Source organism: Polypterus senegalus, chromosome 4, assembly GCF_016835505.1.
Source record: "Polypterus senegalus isolate Bchr_013 chromosome 4, ASM1683550v1, whole genome shotgun sequence".
Lineage (NCBI taxonomy): Eukaryota > Metazoa > Chordata > Cladistia > Polypteriformes > Polypteridae > Polypterus > Polypterus senegalus.
Window position 1 is genome coordinate 150,602,217 of NC_053157.1, and position 19,435 is coordinate 150,621,651.

Sequence of the window (19,435 nt, forward strand, 5' to 3'; positions counted from 1 at the left end):
CTTCATTTTTATGTAATGTCTTTCTCAAATTCATGTTGTCTCCTGGAAATCGGGGTCTTCTCCCGGACTCAAGGAAGCGATTCACCAATTATCTTTCTGAAACTCATCCCGTTCCAAGAGTGCCATTCAAACTGGAAAACCCATGGGGCACAAAGACCCTGACACCAACAATTCCATGAAACGCCCCTGCGCACAGTTCCACTCCTGCGCCTACCCCTTACTTAAACCTCCCTGAAATCAGTTTTGCAGGTGTACGTCTGCTTTAATATCGAACACACTCCAAACGGTTTACACTTATCTACAAAACTACAACATAATGCAATATAAGTACGTTTAAGAGTATATGCCCAAAGGAAATCAGCAATTATTTTATAAATGCTAAACAACGCTTTAAGTAGACCAATTTGACATATTACATGTAAGCAGGTTACGTACACACTTCAAATGATTTCTTAAACGTCTTTATATATATCTGGAAAAGCTGTTTGAAAAATGAGACGAGAAGAAGAGACGATTTTTAAATATATATCAACAATGACTTGAAAAAAACTTCGCCCCCTACTAAATCGACAAGTAGAAACGCCGTCACTGATATTTTAATGTTAAAAAATTTAACTTGAAGTATGTCATCCGGAAAGCAGTTCATCCTACATTTCGTATTGGTCTAACTTATGTCGCGCGTATATGACGTAGTAACCAACGACGTGTCTCCTGATTGTCACTCCTGCGCAGAAAAGGAAAAGTGTCTTGAAACGTTGCACTGTATGTTTTGCAGAGATGGCAGTTGACATTACGTTATTGTTTAAAGCAAGCGTCAAAACCGTAAAAACTAGAAATAAAGCAATTGGTGTGGGATTTGATACATCAAAAGACGAAATACTAAAGAAAAGTCGACCAAAAAGCGATTTCTCCAACAGGGCTAAAGACGTGGTGAGTAATAAATGCTGCCACTCTGTCAGATTGTTTGGGCAACTGCCTGCTTTACAGTAATGCAGATTATACGCCTAGCAGCTTCAGAAATTACTTTAAATCCTGCTACATTTAAGAGTATAACGGAAACGTACATTAAACGTACATTACATTTGTGAATTTCCCCTTGGGATTAATAAAGTATCTATCTATCTAAAAAAAGTTAGATGTAAGCCAAGATGTCTCTAACATCTTGCGTTTTCAGTAAACTTTGTATGCAGTGAATGTATAGTTTCTTTATTAAAGTCACAATAAATCACAATAAAAATTAAAACACACTGTTCCATATCTATCTATCTATCTATCTATCTATCTATCTATCTATCTATCTATCTATCTATCTATCTATCTATCTATCTATAAGTAGCTAAGTTTTCTGTTGTAGCTAAACTACTGGCACCTGTAAATGCAAAATCAGATACTTCACAGTGGGTTAAATGGTTTAGCTTGTTTTCTTTAATGTTATTCCATGCCCCTTCAGTTTAAATATGTTGTTAGCAGTAATGCTGCCCCTGGTATTATCAATGTTACAGTAGCAATGTAGTATTTTAGATGATACTTCATTTGTCCCAAGGAAAAGTTTAGATTTTACAGATGGTGAAGAGTTACAAAAATAATATATCTAAAACAGCAAAAATAATCCCATTCAAACACTCACAAGAACTACAAAAAAGAAACTACTGACTTGACTAAATGATAAGACAGAGGTCATAATAAGGCATAGGTGTGAAAGAGCCCCTGTAGCATTTCTTGTCACTCTTATGTTTAGTAATTTGTTAGTTATATTTACTTAATGGCAGTGTATCTTATATGGGCAGAATTGTTCATAATGGCTATCAGTTTTTTCTTCATTTTCTCTTCCTCCTGCTGTCTCCTGTTAGTCTAGAGCACATCCCATAACTAAGTCTGCCTTCTTAATTAGCTTGATGATTAGATGGGCCATCGCTGAAGTGATGTTACCAGCCCAGCACACTACTTCTAGAAAATGACACTGACTATTCAGTGTTCTAGAATATGCGATGGATGTCACCACCCACATTAAAGGAATGCAGTATCCTTGACAAAAATAGACTCTACCTTTTTTCATATAGTTTATCTGTTTTACTAGACCTGTCATAGTATTTGTAGCATTCCGAAAGGCTAATCAAATCAGTGAATCCAGTTTGGTAATCAAAGGTTAATAAAAAATGGTGACAAGTAAAATTAATTCAAAAACAACAAAGAAAAACAAAGAACATAGAACTTTTGTAAAAGGCTAAATACTTGGAAGCATCTGGAACATTTAAAGGTTTACCTTCAGATTTTCCTGCTATCACATTTGATAACAAACTAAAACGTGAGGAGTCCATTTATTGCATTGTGTACTGCACAGTGTATTACACATATTACACTGTACTGTACTTATAATATGTTAAATAAAAGAGCAGAAAAATCCTGGCTTTCACCACAGACGTATTTTGTCACTCATGCTCAATCATTTAAGGACAAACCCCATTTATGTACTTATCCATTTGCCCATTTGTTTTATTTAGATTGGAAGTGGCAGAATCATTTCAGCTACAGTCGGCCATGGCACAATCTCATTATCTCATCTCATTTTAATCTGGTATTCAGGTTTAAGCTCACTCTGATATACATTGATCTCAGCTTGTGGTTTATATATTTTTTTAAATTAACATTTAGCATTGTCTTTTGTTTCTGTATAACACATACATGGTACATACTGCCTGAGCATGAACATAAATCCAATGTTTTGGTTTTTTTTTTCTTTCTCTTTTTCCTAAACTTTAACTTGGGCATTTCAGTAATACCACTGCTGCCAGGGTTTTCATACTGGGTCCTCCCTGCGTGTTCTCCCCATGTCCATGTGGCTTTCCTCTGGGTGCTCCGTTTTCTCCCACAGTCCAAAAACATGCAGGTTAGGTGGATTGGTGGTACTTAATTGGCCTTATTGTGTGGTTGGTGTGCATTTAGGTGTTTGCCCTCCGATGGACTGGCACTCTTTTCAGGGTTTGTTCCTGCCTTACACCCAGTACTAGCCGGGATAGGCTCCAGCACCCCTCGCAACCCTTTTCAGGACTAAGAGAGTTAGATAGTGACTGACTGACTTTAACTAATGAAAGCAATCAGACTTTACCTTCAAAGGAAGTTCAATTTAATTATGATACCTATCTTCACATGTATTTATTACATCTGGCAGTATTTGTTAAAGTATAAGTTCGTAAATTTTCAAATTGAAGTATTTCTTCACAAACATGTTTTACAGTATATGCATTTTGCACACAAAATTATGTTCTAAAGTTAAGTGCTTCTTATATGTTTATACAAATATCATTCCCGCTCTGGTGCTTTATAATGGAGGGTATAGTTCATGGAGGAAAAGCTTTTTTTTAAAAAAGTCAATTTTTTAAGCCAAGACAGCTTTTGAGTATTGATCAGCACATGTTTGCACAAAAATTTTACTCTAATTTAGAGGGTGAAAGTTTGTTTCGTAGGCTAAGTGCTGAGCTATCGCGCATGGCTGGGCTTCTTTCAAAATACCTGAATCTTATAATATTGCTGCTTTTTTTTGAAAAATGACATGTATAAACTATTTTACAATGTGTGTGTAATCACAAAAAAATTAACATATATGGTAAGTTGTTAAAGTTTTCCTCTTTAAAGCACCAGTGCAGGTAAGATATTTTTTTAAATGTACAAGAAGCGATTAATGTTTTAGAACATAATTTCGCATAGTAAATGCATCTATAGCATGATTGTGAACAAATAACTTTGACTTGAAAAATACCAAACCTATCTCTTAATGTAATAGAATATACAGTGGTTTGAAAAACTATTTGCCCCCTTCCTGATTTCTTATTCTTTTGCATGTTTGTCACACAAAATGTTTCTGATCATCAAACACATTTAACCATTAGTCAAATATAACACAAGTAAACACAAAATGCAGTTTTTAAATGATGGTTTTATTATTTAGGGAGAAAAAATCCAAACCTACATGGCCCTGTATGAAAAGTAATTGCCCCTTGTTAAAAAATAACCTAACTGTGGTCTCTCACACCTGAGTTCAATTTCCGTAGCCACCCCCAGGCCTGATTACTGCCACACCTGTTTCAATCAAGAAATCACTTAAATAGGAGCTGCCTGACACAGAGAAGTAGACCAAAAGCACCTCAAAAGCTGGACATCATGCCAAGATCCAAAGAAATTCAGGAACAAATGAGAACAGAAGTAATTGAGATCTATCAGTCTGGTAAAGGTTATAAAGCCATTTCTAAAGCTTTGGGACTCCAGCGAACCACAGTTAGAGCCATTATCCGCAAATGGCAAAAACATGGAACATTGGTGAACCTTCCCAGGAGTGGCCGCCACCAAAATTACCCCAAGAGCAGAGACGACTCATCCGAGAGGTCACAAAGACCCCAGGACAACGCTCTAAAGAACTGCAGGCCTCACTTGCCTCAATTAAGGTCAGTGTTCACGACTCCACCATAAGAAAGAGACTGGGCAAAACGGCCTGCATGGCAGATTTCCAAGACGCAAACCACTGTTAAGCAAAAGAACATTAGGCTCGTCTCAATTTTGCTAAGAAACATCTCAATGATTGCCAAGACTTTTGGGAAAATACCTTGTGGACTGATGAGACAAAAGTTGAACTTTTGGAAGGCAAATGTCCCATTACATCTGGCGTAAAAGGAACACAGCATTTCAGAAAAAGAACATCATACCAACAGTAAAATATGGTGGTGGTAGTGTGATGATCTGGGGTTGTTTTGCTGCTTCAGGACCTGGAAGGCTTGCTGTGATGGATGGAACCATGAATTCTACTGTCTACCAAAAAATCCTGAAGGAGAATGTCCGGCCATCTGTTCGTCAACTCAAGCTGAAGCGATCTTGGGTGCTGCAACAGGACAATGACCCAAAACACACCAGCAAATCCACCTCTGAATGGCTGAAGAAAAACAAAATGAAGACTTTGGAGTGGCCTAGTCAAAGTCCTGACCTGAATCCAATTGAGATGCTATGGCATGACCTTAAAAAGGCGGTTCATGCTAGAAAACCCTCAAATAAAGCTGAATTACAACAATTCTGCAAAGATGAGTGGGCCAAAATTCCTCCAGAGCTGTAAAGACTCATTGCAAGTTATCGCAAACACTTGATTGCAGTTATTGCTGCGAAGGGTGGCCCAACCAGTTATTAGGTTCAGGGGGCAATTACTTTTTCACACAGGGCCATGTATGTTTGGATTTTTTTTCCCCCTAAATAATAAAAAACATCATTTAAAAACTGCATTTTGTGTTTACTTGTGTTATATTTGACTAATGGTTAAATGTGTTTGATGATCAGAAACATTTTGTGTGACAAACATGCAAAAGAATAAGAAATCAGGAAAGGGGCAAATAGTTTTTCACACCACTGTATAGATAAAATACTAACCAAAAAGCTTGTATTTTAAGTTTTGGTTCAAAATAGAAAACTTTTAAAAGTGCATATGACTAAAAACATTTGTACATTTTTAGTAGTACTTTTGGCTGAGACCAAGACTCTTCACAATTTTAACTAGTGATTGCTGTCATGCCCTTTTTAAAGAAACAATAAAAACTTGGATGTCTTCCTGGAGTCTGGTCTTAGGCAATGGAGATGAAGGAGGCTTTAAAAACTTGTTGAAAGGCATTTTAGGCTACTGGGGATTTTTTTTTCATTTTTCAAATTGTAGGACATATTCATACAATTTGGGGTAACAACACTATTGATGTATACTCTTTGTTTTAAACTTGTATTCATTTTTGGACCCCTTTTTCTAATTTGTATATCTGTCAGAGATAAATCTCTCTTAGTTGCAAAATACGACAGTTTTTGTTTATCTCAGGTCTGGTATATTTTACACAGAGCTTTATCTTTCAGCTACTTGAAAGTTTGGAAGGTACAATTTTTCTGTTCACTTTGCCCAAAGCATTTTCTTGAACCATTCTCTGGTGCCATTTTCCCTTTTGGTAGTGTTTGGGGCACTTGTGCAACTGTGACCACAGCTGTTTTCCTAAACTTTGCCACTGGTTTGGTTCACGGTCATCTAAGCGTGTGGTACTTTTCTTCAGTCTGTTTTTCTTAATTTTCTTTATATCTCAAAAGAGTCTCTATGATATAAGTTAAAATTCAAAAATGTATTTATGTAAAATATAGTAGTAGTATGTTATGATTGTGACTTCCTATCTATTTCCAAGATGTGATGTGTGAACATTATTTGTTATTGAATGCTGTGAGTTTATCTAATGTAATATTGGTATGAATATTTAGGTAGTATCGTAAAAAAACTTGTAGCAAAACTGTAAATCAAAGAGCATAGTCCTGAAAAGGCTGTTCTTTTAACTAATGACAATGCAAGTGAACTATTCAAAAATATGAACAAGATTAGCCAAAAGTGACATGTCTTCACATATAAGAGGGCGGAGTGTTAAAAAGTGATGTGTACAAAATTTTGAGGGGCAGCTATCATTGCATGTATGTTGCATATATAAAATGATACTAGTCTCTTACATTAAAAGAAATGCTCATCCATTTACAATGGGATTTACCATAGTAGAATGATGAGAACTGGAAAATTATTAAGCCCAAAATGAGCACACTATCAGTGTTTGTATGAAATCTGCTTTTACATTTGCTGCTTGTGTAAAGTGCATTGAGTTATTTTTTGCTATGAGCCAGTTTAACAAGTACGGAAGTTCTAAACCGCACAATGATTAAAAAAAAAAAGGGATAACTCTTATCTTGTACATATCCCGTATGTACTATGTTTGTGATATTTTCACATACAGTGTACATACGGGATACATACGAGATAAGTGTAATCCCATATTTTTTTTTCTTTGTGCAGTTCAGAGCTTCCCTAAATAACTCTGCTGCAGAGGTAAGGAAGTTATCAACCTCAAAGACTATTTCGGTATGCTGTCTCCATAGAGTCTGGAAAGGGCAGTGTTGGCATTGTATTCTCTCTGTGGTTACACTTCTGCAAAGGGCAAGTAGTCTGCATTTCTAAGTGTGTGCTCTTTTACATGTCTCTCGACTGCTGAACTGAACTGCTCTCCCTCTTGATAAATTTCAGTCAGGTTTCAGAACAAATCACAGCACAGAAACTGCACTCGTTAAAGTAGTAAATGACTTGCTGGTAAATGCAGACAGAGGCCATTTATCTGTTCTCATCCTCCTAGATCTGAGTGCCGCATTTGACACCATTGATCACAATATTCTTAGAAATCGCCTTAGTCAATGGGTGGGCCTCTCTGGTACTGTCTTAAATTGGTTTGAATCCTACCTGGCAGGAAGAAAATTCTTTGTGAGTTGCACATGATATACTATATGGTGTTCCACAAGGCTCTATCCTGGGTCCGCTGCTCTTCTCAATCTATATGCTTCCGTTAGGTCAGATTATCTCAGGCTACAACGTGAGCTACCACAGCTATGCTGATGACACACAGCTGTACTTATCAACAGCACCTGATGACTCCGACTCTCTCGATTAAATAACACAATGTCTTACTGGTATTTCTGAATGGATAAATAGTAATTTTCTCAAACTAAATAAAGAGAAAACTGAAATTTTAGTGATTGGCAATAATGGATTCAATGAGGTTATCAGAAATAAACTTGATGCATTAGGATTAAAAGTTAAGACGGAAGTAAAAAACTTAGGGGTAACTGTTGACTGTAACCTCAATTTTAAATCGCATATTCATCAGACCACTAGGACAGCATTTTTTCACTTAAGAAACATAGCAAAAGTTAGACCTCTTATATCATTGAAAGATGCTGAGAAATTAATTCACGCTTTTGTTTTCAGTCGACTAGATTACTGTAACGCACTCATCTCAGGACTACTCAAAAAATACATAAATCGTTTGCAACTAGTGCAGAATGCAGCTGCTAGAATCCTAACTAGGAAAAGAAAATCCAAACACATTTCTCCAGTTTTGATGTCACTACACTGGTTACCTGTGTCTTTCAGAATTGACTTTAAAATTCTGCTTATGGCGCTCCATCTTATATATCGGAATGTCTGACACCCTATATCCCAAATCGTAACCATAGATCCTCAAATGAGTGTCTCCTTACAATTCCAAAAGCTAAACTTAAAAGAAGTGGTGAGGCGGCCTTCTGCTGTTATGCGCCTAAAATCTGGAATAGCCTGCCAATAGGAATTCGCCAGGCTAATACAGTAGAGCACTTTAAAACACTGCTGAAAAAACATTACTTTAACATGGCCTTTTCATAACTTCACTTTAACTTAATCCGGATACTCTGTATGTTCAATTCATCATAATAACTATTCATAGTGGCTCTAAAATCCGTACTAACCCCTACTCTCTCTTCTGTTTCTTTTTCCAGTTTCTTTGTGGTGGCGGCCTGCGCCACCACCACCTACTCAAAGCATCATGATGCTCCAATATTGATGGACTGAAAGCCATAAGTCTATGTGACCATCATCATCAAATCCTGAGATGATGATGTGCTGAATAGTTTTTGAGCCAAATTGTGCAAGAGTAAGAGATACTCTAGAGGAATCCTCACATACTGAAATTCTGCAATTAATTATAAATTCTTCTCATGAATTGGTATCATCTGTTGTGATGATATGGTATCATCTGTTGTGATGCTATGATCAGAAAGATCAGCATCAGAGCGGTAAATAATTACGGATATGTTATAGAATAGATTGGGTAACTTAGTTCCTAGGGCACAAAGCCTACTGACTCTCATGTCCGAATATTTTTTTCTCATGATAGTAACCTTATTCTAGTCACTGGAATAAATAAAAAAAAAAGTGAAAATGTAAATGATATCAATATATTAGGGATGGACTATCTTGACTTTTTAAGTCTTATAAGTGAATACCTAAAAATGTTTATCAGATCTGTTAAATCACAATTTAAATGCATTTGGCTTTTCTATTTCTTAATCTAATATTGGAGTAATCTTTAAGTTACTTTTTTGTCAGTTGAACCAGTTTTAAAAATAGAGAATTAATAGATGTAAGGAAAGAAAAAGTCTAATCAGTGCTTTACTTTTGTCATTTTCTTGAGAGAACAGCTTTACTAACTGTTAACTCTTCCTTCTTTTCCCAGGCTTTCAGAATTGTTTGAAGGCTTCAGTGTTTTACAAAAAATATTTGAGTTGAATGGTGAATTAGCTGAAAATATTTTGCTTTGTAGTGGGTGGAACTTTTTTTATATACCTGTACCATTGCTGTTTTTAAAATGGATAATGGCCAACTAAAGTTTCATAGTGGATAAAAGGATGAGCTTTGGTTGTAGATACTTCTGAAATAACAGTTTTGGCATTTTAAGTAAAAATAATATTTTAAAATAGTATATTTATTGTCATTTATAGGAATATAAGTAAAGTGGACGGTGTGGTAGACAGCTGTATTTCTTTAGAATTGGAGCTTTAGTTTTACTCTCACTTTATTTTCTGTTATCCGATTTATGTTGAGAAACAGTGTTACAGGCTATATGTCATGAATTAGTGTAAATGGTCTGGTCATACTTTATTTTTGAACTGTATAATGGTGTGTGTGCACTACCTGTCATTTTTAATTTTATCAGGTATTTTGTGGGATTTCTGACCCCTTTAATGGAAAAGGTAAAATATAGTGTATCATTGCAGTAAATTTTCATATGAAATACTAGCCAGAGGATAGTAGTTTGTAGAAGGCACACACATAATTAAAAACTAAAAGTTACACTATAAATGTCATTGCCTTATGAATTGTGTTGCTAGTATTGCAAAAATGAGCTATATTTTTTTTGTAAAGATTCCATTTTATAATGTGTAGTGTTTAGTGATTCATTACAGCTCAGGCCTTGCTCATTGTGTGATTTGCTTCTGTAGCATTGTTATATTCTGTATTTACACAAGGTGGTGTAAAGATCCATCAGATGAATTAGCATTTTTACTTGACAAACTATACACATGCAATGAAGATAAGAAAAATGTTTTCATTATATACACATTTCAGAAAGTTCTAATTGCAGTAAAAGCACACTACCTCTTCACATGTAACCATATAATAATAGCCTAGTGAAACAGAAAGCTGGCAAAATTTGAACAGTCTCAGTCTTACACACAAACTTAATGCACAGTTGTAGAGTATGGATTTTTATAATGTGTTAAGAAACAAACAGCACTGGTGTATGTCATCAACAACACCTTTTATGAACTGAGTCTGTTTGTCCAGATTATCATTGCTCGCAATATTTAAATGTAGAAAGATGAGCTGCTTGGAGAAAACCCATCAGCACTCAGAGAGAACCTATAAATTCCACACAGATGTTAACGATAGCAGGAATTGAATCCAGTTTCCTGTGATCCAGATTTGTGTGATTAATATGATATGTGCTGTTCTCTTCTCCCTCTAAAAGCCCATTTAATAAAGTTTACTGGTCATTAGAGGTGTAGAGTAGTGCTTGTGGGAAATTTCTTTGATTTTTATTACACCATCAACACAGACCAATACATCCAGATTTGTTTCCTGTCCCAGTACTGTCATTGTGGTTGGGGAAATAAAATCAATCCTTAAACATCATAGTTCCTTGTACATTCTGTGCATATATAATGGGACAGGCTTTGGCTCCTTATGATCTTGTATATATAAAGTATTCAAAATCCAATACTGAGCAATTAAGTTAAATTGACAACAGTTAGATCATATACAGTATGCCATCATATACCATTCATCTGTATTTCGAGGTCGAAGAGAAGATAATGCAAGGTAGAAACCAGCTCTGGGCAAAATCCAATCACATGAATTTAATAACTTGGCCTACATATACCAAGCCACAAGGTCATTCTGTTATCCACATGAAGAATGAACAACCACTGCCTTAAAAATCTGAGTCAAAGAGTGATACCTGTACTGTTTGAGCTTTGGTATATGTGTACTTGTGTTACAGCATGTTCACTTTACTTGAGTACTGCTACTTGTAATGCAACCACTGTTTAAAAATTGTGTTTTGAGTGCCCCATTTGCTAGTGCTGTCATGTGATGGTCTTTCCGGCCAGTGTGTTTGGAGTTTTTTAATTCAGGTCAGTGAAAATATCCAAATCATTAACTCACCCATTTGTTCATTTATTTTATTTGTCAAGAATTTGTTTTATCCTGTTTTACCATTAATCCCTCTCCGAACTTGGCACTATGCAACAGAAAAGGTGCAGTCAATGGGGCCTCTGCTTTTAAAAAGAAATACTGTAAACTAGTTTTCCATGAATATTTTAGGAGTGCAGTGAAAATGTTGAATATGATAGCATGTTTTTTTTTTTCACTGTATCCTTTTTTTATTAATCTTATTGCAATCCATACAAAGCAATCAAGTTTTTACAAAAAAAAAATTGAGTTAAGAACAGATTGATCCCCACCCCTGAGAGAGAGAGCAAGCCAAACGGCGTAAAATTGGCTTGTAAACATACCTAAATTAATAAATTCTCTGTGCTTCATGAACTTATTTTAAAATAGTACTGATTAGATCCTGCCATGTTTTGAAAAAAGTCTGTATGGATCCTCTAACTGAGTATTTGATTTTTTCCAATTTCAAATAATATAACACATCGGTTTCCCACTGACTTAAAAGTGGAGAGTTTGGGTTCTTCCAGTTTATCAGAATACAGTAAGTCTGCGTGCCAGAAGTGTAGTAAATGCAATCACAATTTGTTTGTCTTTCTCTTTGTGTTTCTCTTTTTCACTGTATCCTACATGTCGGCATTGTCCTTAGCATTTCAGGTTGTTGTCTATCTCGTATACAGATTTGTTTATTACTGTAACTTATTTATTGAGTGTACCATATGTCTTTGCTGTTTCACCTCATATTGCTGCCTCTTGTTGTTCCATGTCACTTATATTTCAGGAACAAATTGTTTGTGTAATTGGTTTGAGCAAATCTATGGCCTATAAAAAATGTAATTTATTTTAACAGGAAAAATGTTATTACGTGTAGCAGAAACCTGTAAATACCAAAATATCTACAAAAATATAGTAGAAAAGGGTATGTCAAGTTTCCAGTGTTGTACTGATGCAGATTTACTACAAATCCTTTATATGTTTTGAGACAGTCACTAATACACGGCTCGATGTTGCACTCAGGACAATAGAAGCATGTTTCTTTATGCTCTTATATTTTTTCTATTGCTTGCACATGAGAGGGTAGAATGTTAGTGCTTGATCCGCACTATTGACACTCCCATTATGTTATTTGTAGCGTACCGCAGCACAGCGCTTAGTGGCTTCTGCATTTTTCCTGATAGGAACAATGAGAGCTGCCGCATTATTGACAGTGCTTAAGTGGCTAACATTTTGCTTATCCTTGCACTTGAAATTATTTAGCCTTTTTGCTACACAGCTATTGTCGCATGAGCTACTGAAGCTTCACGTGACTGAATTCACTGGGCATATCACTATGGTTTGATCATGGTGTGCCGTATCATTTATCAGTTTCACTTTCTGTATCAACAACATCTGATGGATCAGTTTACATTATCATTACTATTACTCAATTTAAACAAAGGTTCAGTTTTAGTTAATTGTAAAACTGACTTTGCAGCTTTTTGTTAGCCATTAAGTTTTTTTTGTTGGAGGCTTCGCCCTACTCATAAATATTGATGTGTTAGGTTAGAGTTACCGTTAAGTGGTGGAAAACATGGAAGTATTTTTTTAGCAGTATAATGTTACTTTTTTCCAATATATGGCAGTGGAATACTGTCCCTAGAGATAATTAAGCTGAATATCGTAAAGCGTATCATTACATATCATCCTGATACTAACTCAGGTTTAACCATGATTGAGTAGAATTCCAAGCCTGAAACATGTCTGGTGTTAATGCCTGGGAAGTTAAAGAAAATGGGACAGTTTTGCCTCACTCCAGTGCAAGAATGTATTAGACTCAGTCAGTTGTTGGATTGTTAATTACCATTGTGGATAGTAATTTATAATAAAATGAAGGTAAAACTCCACAGAATTTAATTTTATTTCAAAGTGTGTATTGTATCTAAATACCCATATTAGATAATACAAATACATAACATATGCTGCACCCCCACTGGTCATCCAAGTTATAAATATCCTCCACCTATTTCTCTTAAGTACATGCTAAAATAACCACTGTCTGCTTACTTGCACCATATAAAGAACCAGTTGAGGTGGTTTGTTGTTTTGTGATGGGTGCAGCAACATGCTGTATCAGTACATGCTCCAAACCTTACTGTCTCTCTCTCTCTCTCTCTGTGTCTTTTTAATCAGTTGTTAATCTTGCTTTGATGCTTTGTCAACTTTGAAATGATTTGTATTTGATTACTCGGTGACATGTTTGTGATATGACCCAGTTTTGTTGTTGCCTTGACACTAAGCTTCAACACTGAATGAGGTTGGGTTGGAAAAAAGCAGGTTCACAGAAATAATTGATGTCTAGCTTTTTCCAGAATCCTTTTTTTTCTATAATTTATTATTTATTTTAATTAATACTTGTACCAAGTAAATATAGAGTCCTTGAATAGCCTAAATGTACAACTTTGGGATGTGATGAAGCTGTTAATTGCTTTAAGGAGAACCACTGAAACACATGTAAATTATGTAAATTCCACATAAAAAAGGATTTTCGAAATCTAATAAAAATTGTCATAATGTGTCTTATGCATTAATACAGAAAGTTTACAGTATTCACTCAACTGTCCTCTTAGCTAAATAGTCCACTTGGACAAGTCCACAGTCCCCATATCCTAAGTGCATACAATAGTGTGCAGCTTTTATTTCCTACTGTTTTATAAAACATTATGTAAAAAGTTAGTTTTTTTATGTTTCTTTAATCACCTGCACACATTTTTCTTTTATTCGTATGTCAAATAATTTTAAATAATTCGTTCATGATTATCTTGTGAACACTATCTGTTTGCTCCATTTTCTTGGTAATATAATCCTAATCTTAGGCCTTCTAGTGAATTAGCGTCCTTATCATGTTTGATTCCTGGCTTGTGCCTGTTACTACAAGCACAGGCTTTAGCTCACTGCCACTGTATATTGCAAAACATAACATCTTCAAAGTGGTTGAATCCAATTCAAGGTCAGAGAGGACAATCCTATCCCAGCAGAATCCTGTACAATAGGCTCCAGCTTTCCTGGGACCCTGCTCAGGATATAGCAGGTTTGGAAGAGGGATGTATGAAATGAAGTACTTTATTAAGATAAATTGCAGTCCCTAGTGGAAAGCCCATATGTGATTCAAACCCAGTGAATCTGTGAGACAGCAGAACTTACCATTGTGCCACCATTCCACCATACCTTATACTAAATAAAAATTAAGAATATTGGTTGAGGTTGTATAAAAATGTCAGTCCCACTACACAGTGAAGCCAGTGGTAGGATTATATTTTTGTAACATTGCTGGAGATAAGGAACAGCAGTCCATGTCAGATAGACTGTTGCATTATCAAGAAGAAGAGGTGCTGTATACTAGCTTTATGAGTTGATTTGCTATTTATTAAGGGTGAAAATCTTATTAATTAAATATATCATTATATTAATTAAAAAATGCAATTTTTCATGACTTTTTTTCCTCTGATTCAGTATAGTAAGATATGGTATAAGGAGGTGTGATATATTATCACATGTGGTTCTGATGGACAGACCAGAACACAGCAGCAGAAAGCATTTGGGTACAAACTGGGTAACCTCATTTATTGAGAGATCAAAATAAAAAGACAAAAAGAGTTTCAATGTGGCCAAATGGAAGAGAGCTATGTTTTTGTCTCTGTCTCTTGCTGTCTGGAGTTTATTGTGCTGTTATCGTCTGGGAGCTCGGGTAGTTAAGACTCCTTGTTGTAAATGAGATGCCACCTTCCAAGGCCGTTCATTTTTATGGAGTCCCGATCGGAAGGAGTTGGGTCTGCTCCTGGTATCAGAGCTGGGGTTGGGTGCCCTGACTGAGTGACTGTTTGAAGCTGCAGGTAAAAGATAAGATATAGTTAATGCCCCCACTTGCCATGAAATAGTATTGCTTACCTCAGTTGTGCCAGGAAGATGATCCACAGTCGCACAGATCTTTCATTTTGGTTTGTACCTTCACTTTGGAAATAAGTAATATGTCTTTTATGGCCGCTATAATTGTAAAAAGAATGTTTATTTTATCTCTGTCACCTAGGCATAAACATTTTTATAGAAACAATTTGTAAAAGTAATTGTGAAACATATTTCCAAATCATTAAAGCTTGGGACCATTGGGCCATTATTGTTTTATGATTTTTCTTTCAAATAAATTAATAGTATCTCCTTAAAAACAGACGTTTTCTTGGAATCAAGACAAATAGTTAATTCTGGTGCATAAGCAGAACATGACTTTTAATGTGATTCAAATTTGACTTTCTTCTTTTACTCTGCTTTCCAGTAAAACACTAAACAAAGCTGATAAAGAATAGCAGAGCATTTCTGACCTTAAAGGATATGTTTAGTAGTTTTCAAGTCAAAGGTACTTTTTCACAATCTTGTTATATTTTAACTAATGGGTACCGGAGTCCAAGTGTTTGGGGAAAAAAGCCTTGACACTGAATGCATCAACTTTGAAGTAGCAGAGGTTTTTGCTTAAGATGTTTAAGAAAATGTGCCTTCCATTTTTCTAAGGCATGCTTGTGGTAATAAAAGTAAACTTTAACTAAAATGATTTCATTTTCTTGAGGCAAGGATACATTTCTTACTCAATTGCCTTCCTGCAGCGGGCATTGTGGATAGTTATGACAGTCCCCTCCAAACCCCTCCTTTTGCTTAGCTCTAGTCTGTTTACAGTCCTATTTTTGCTTCTGCAATTATGTTTCTTTAACAGTTGTATAATATCATGGCTAGTAATAATAGACAGGTGTGCTTCTATTATAAGATTATTTTTTCATAAATGGCATTAGTTTTTGTTTCTTAGATTCTGTAGTGCTATTTTACATAGCCTATGGAGCAAGATTGATGCGTAGTGGTGAAAAGTGTGCCAACATTTTCATTGTACTTTGTGCAAATAACAATAAAACTGAACTAATTACATTGCATTGAATTTTTAATAAAATATTTAGATTTAGAAAGAACCTAGCCACCTGCATGTGGTATGTTGTGATCACACATGTAAAAAAATATACTCAGAAAATGAAAAAGGCACAGTGTACAATATAACACAACCATGATGAAACAGACTGAGGCACTACAAACCAATTATTGAATTTTATAGAGCATGATGAGTTGCTGCTGCTGAGGACAATGTTTTTGAATGAGTAAATTCACTGACACCAATTAGTACAGAAATACATAAATACATGAGAAGGATGTGCAATACAGTAGTACAGTACAGTGCATGTACTGTAGTGAGGAGGAATAAGAAGCATGGGTGTGGAGGAATAAGGAGCATGGGTGTTTTGAACATTACAAACAGAGGAGAGGCCTCTTTGTCTGTTCTTTAATGTTTTATATACCACGATACAAAGCAAAAAAAGAGGCAATGATTCTACCTGAACTTGCTGTACCTGTGAACTGTTCACAAGACCACTGGCTTTTATTGGCTATCAGAAAAAGTAGTGAGCTTGTGATTCTTTGGAAATGTGAAACTATGCTGAAAAGTTGTATAATTTGACATACATCTTATGATTTGCACTTGTATATGCATTAGTTTTTTTTTCCTTATTGTTTTCAAAGTCCCTGAATTAGGTTATTTGTAAGTCCTTCAATGATACCATTTTGAATTTCATGGATGTCTCTGTTTTCTATGGGTTTGCATTTGGGTTGCTATGAGGTTGGCATTCGAGTTTGTAGATAATTTCACAAAACCCTAATGCTTCATTTATGAATGTTTTCTTGAATCTCTTTTTGTTATGACCATTTACTCTGTTTTTTGATGTCACACTTTGGTTAAAATTTTGGTTCTGACGGTTCTGAAATTAATATTAATTAATTTCATTAATAGATTAGCTGAACACAATGCTCATGGATAGATAGATAGAATTTTATTTATAACAGAGTCCATGAAGATGAACCGTAGTGCTTGTGCACGTTCAAGTGCCTTACAGCTGGAGGGCTGTCACTGTGTAGCTTCATTAAACAGAATAGTCATTGTCTATCATTGATATCATATGTGCTGTAGAAAGTGAAGTTATTATGCTAATTATTATATTAGTTTTTTCACATGTACAAATTTAATATTTAATAACATTCACAGTTGTGATGATGTTTTTATGTTGGATTGCAATGTTTGGTTTTTGCTAAACATAACTTTCGTCATCCATCCACAGAATATTCTTATAAATCTTCTGGTTCATCCAGGTTTTCTTCAGCAAACCTTAAATGGGCACCAATGTTGTTCTTGGAGAGTAGTGGCTTCATTTAGATGGCACCCTGAGGTTCTTTGTTATCTACTAGAATATTATACACCTTGCTGTTGGAGTGTTTTTTGTTGGATGACCAACAGTGGTGCTGAATTTTCTTCACAAAAACACTAACTACCTTACCTAACAGTGGTTTAGTGAATTTGATAGTCTTAATAATTTTTTTAAATTTTCCAGCCTTATGAACAACTCTTTTCAGAGCTTCTTAGAAATAACCTGTGTGCTCGCAAATGTGTTGAGTGAAAAATAGACTTTGGTTGTGAAGATTCAGGTTTAGGTGTTTTAAACAGGACAGGACAACATACACTCAAACCTCATTGTCATCCCATTCATTGACACCCCTGACTCTAATTATCCCCTTAACTGCACTGATAATCCTAGAATTTCACATTCAATGTTGGATCATTTTCACCAATAAATGAAAAAAGTAAATATTTTGTATAATTTATAGTATGTGTTCTATATTTTTGATGAAGATGTGGTAACACTTTAGGTTCAATGTTTACAGAAGTTGAAAGAATTCTCCAAGATTCAAAATTTTTTTAATACTGCTTTGTGGTTTGGATGATTCATTGGTTAGCCACGGCAAATATGTTTTGCAAATTGCATTGTTATAATGCCTTCTATACTACATACTACTAATGTTGAGCATTTGGATTATGTTTTTAACCGTAAAAATACTTAATAATAATAATTATTATTATTATTTACATTTATATAGTGCTTTTTTCACTATTCAAAGTGTTTTACATAGTAATGAGAAGAGCAGTATATAAATGTAAAGAATTATTTTTATTATATTTCACACTGTTTCATACTGTTTTCATCTTAAATTCAAAAGTGAATATATGAACATGAAATAATTATAAATCTTTTTTAATAGTTGCTATATACAATATTTTGTAAATTGTTGCCATATTTTAAAATAAGTCATCTTTAAATTTGTTTTGTTTCTCATACTACAGACCAGGTTTCTTAAACTTTTTTTTCTTGAGATCCAATTTTTCCCAACTTCGTGTCTCTCAGATCCATTCCTATTTGGTGAATCGTGGCCATCAGCCATGGTGGGGCAGGGTTGGTCTGGCAAGGGGGGGAATAGTGTTCTCCACCACTCACAGTCATAAGGCGTCCATACCTTAAGAAACAATGCTTTACAAAATTCTGTACCTATCAAATGTAATTTTCAAATAAAAACTAATAACTCTTCTCTACTAACGTTCTAGACAATTTATTCTTAAATTAATTTGCATTAAGATGACTATAAAGTGCATTTCCTTGTTAAAGATATTTCTGAGTTTCAACTGTAAAAATAATTGTACTCTTGATAATATGCCCTTTGCAAACTTTACCACCAGTATTGTATTGTTGAATCAACCTCTGTTTCTGTGTTCTTACTATTGTTTGTTATATAAGATTATTTTTCAGTCTGATACTATTACAGTGGAACCTCGGGTCATGAATGTCTCGGACCACGTACAAATCGAGTTACGACCAAAAAGTTCACCAAACTTTTGCATCTGTTCACGACCACACACTCGGGTGACGAACAAGCCAGTTTCCCTTCCGGTTTGTACGCGCCGATGATTTCCGCATGTGTTCAGTCTTTCCCTGTGCATTTCCTGTGCAGCGAGCGAGCGAGAGAGAGAGAGAGAGAGTGCGAGAAGGCATTTAACACTAGAATTACCAGAGCCTACGAAAAAACTTGTAATTCCGTCCCACCTTAAATTGCTTCTTAAATCCCTTCACACCTCTCCGCCAGCGTCCTTTGTCTTCTAAATGTGCTGATAAAAAGAAGCTAGGAGCAGCCGGCTATTCCATCCCCCCACCAATTTAGAACGTGCACAAACTTCTCTCAGCTCATGCCTTGATTGAGTATCTGGGAGTGAAGTGGAGTTTTAGAGTGGAAATAATAGATCGTTATTTGGAACACACACATTTCATGTCTGTTCCGTTTCTACAGTAATCTGTGTAAACACATTATTAAAACAGAAACGTTTTTTATATTCTAGTAGTAGATGACAAAATGTAGGCATAAACTATATAATGTATGAAGCCTGAAGTCCAAATAGCAAAGAAACATTTT

General features: G+C 35.2%; 1 protein-coding gene across 1 annotated transcript in view; it reads left to right on the forward strand.

The window, feature by feature from the left end:
- The first annotated feature begins 703 nt into the window (after positions 1-703).
- Positions 704-19,435, forward strand: part of stx18 (syntaxin 18) — a 108,072-nt gene continuing 89,340 nt past the window's right edge. Inside the window, exon 1 of the mRNA XM_039751476.1 lies at positions 704-930. Coding sequence (XP_039607410.1) covers positions 778-930 — 153 coding nt within the window. The 5' untranslated portion in view covers positions 704-777. The remainder of the gene's footprint in view (positions 931-19,435) is intronic.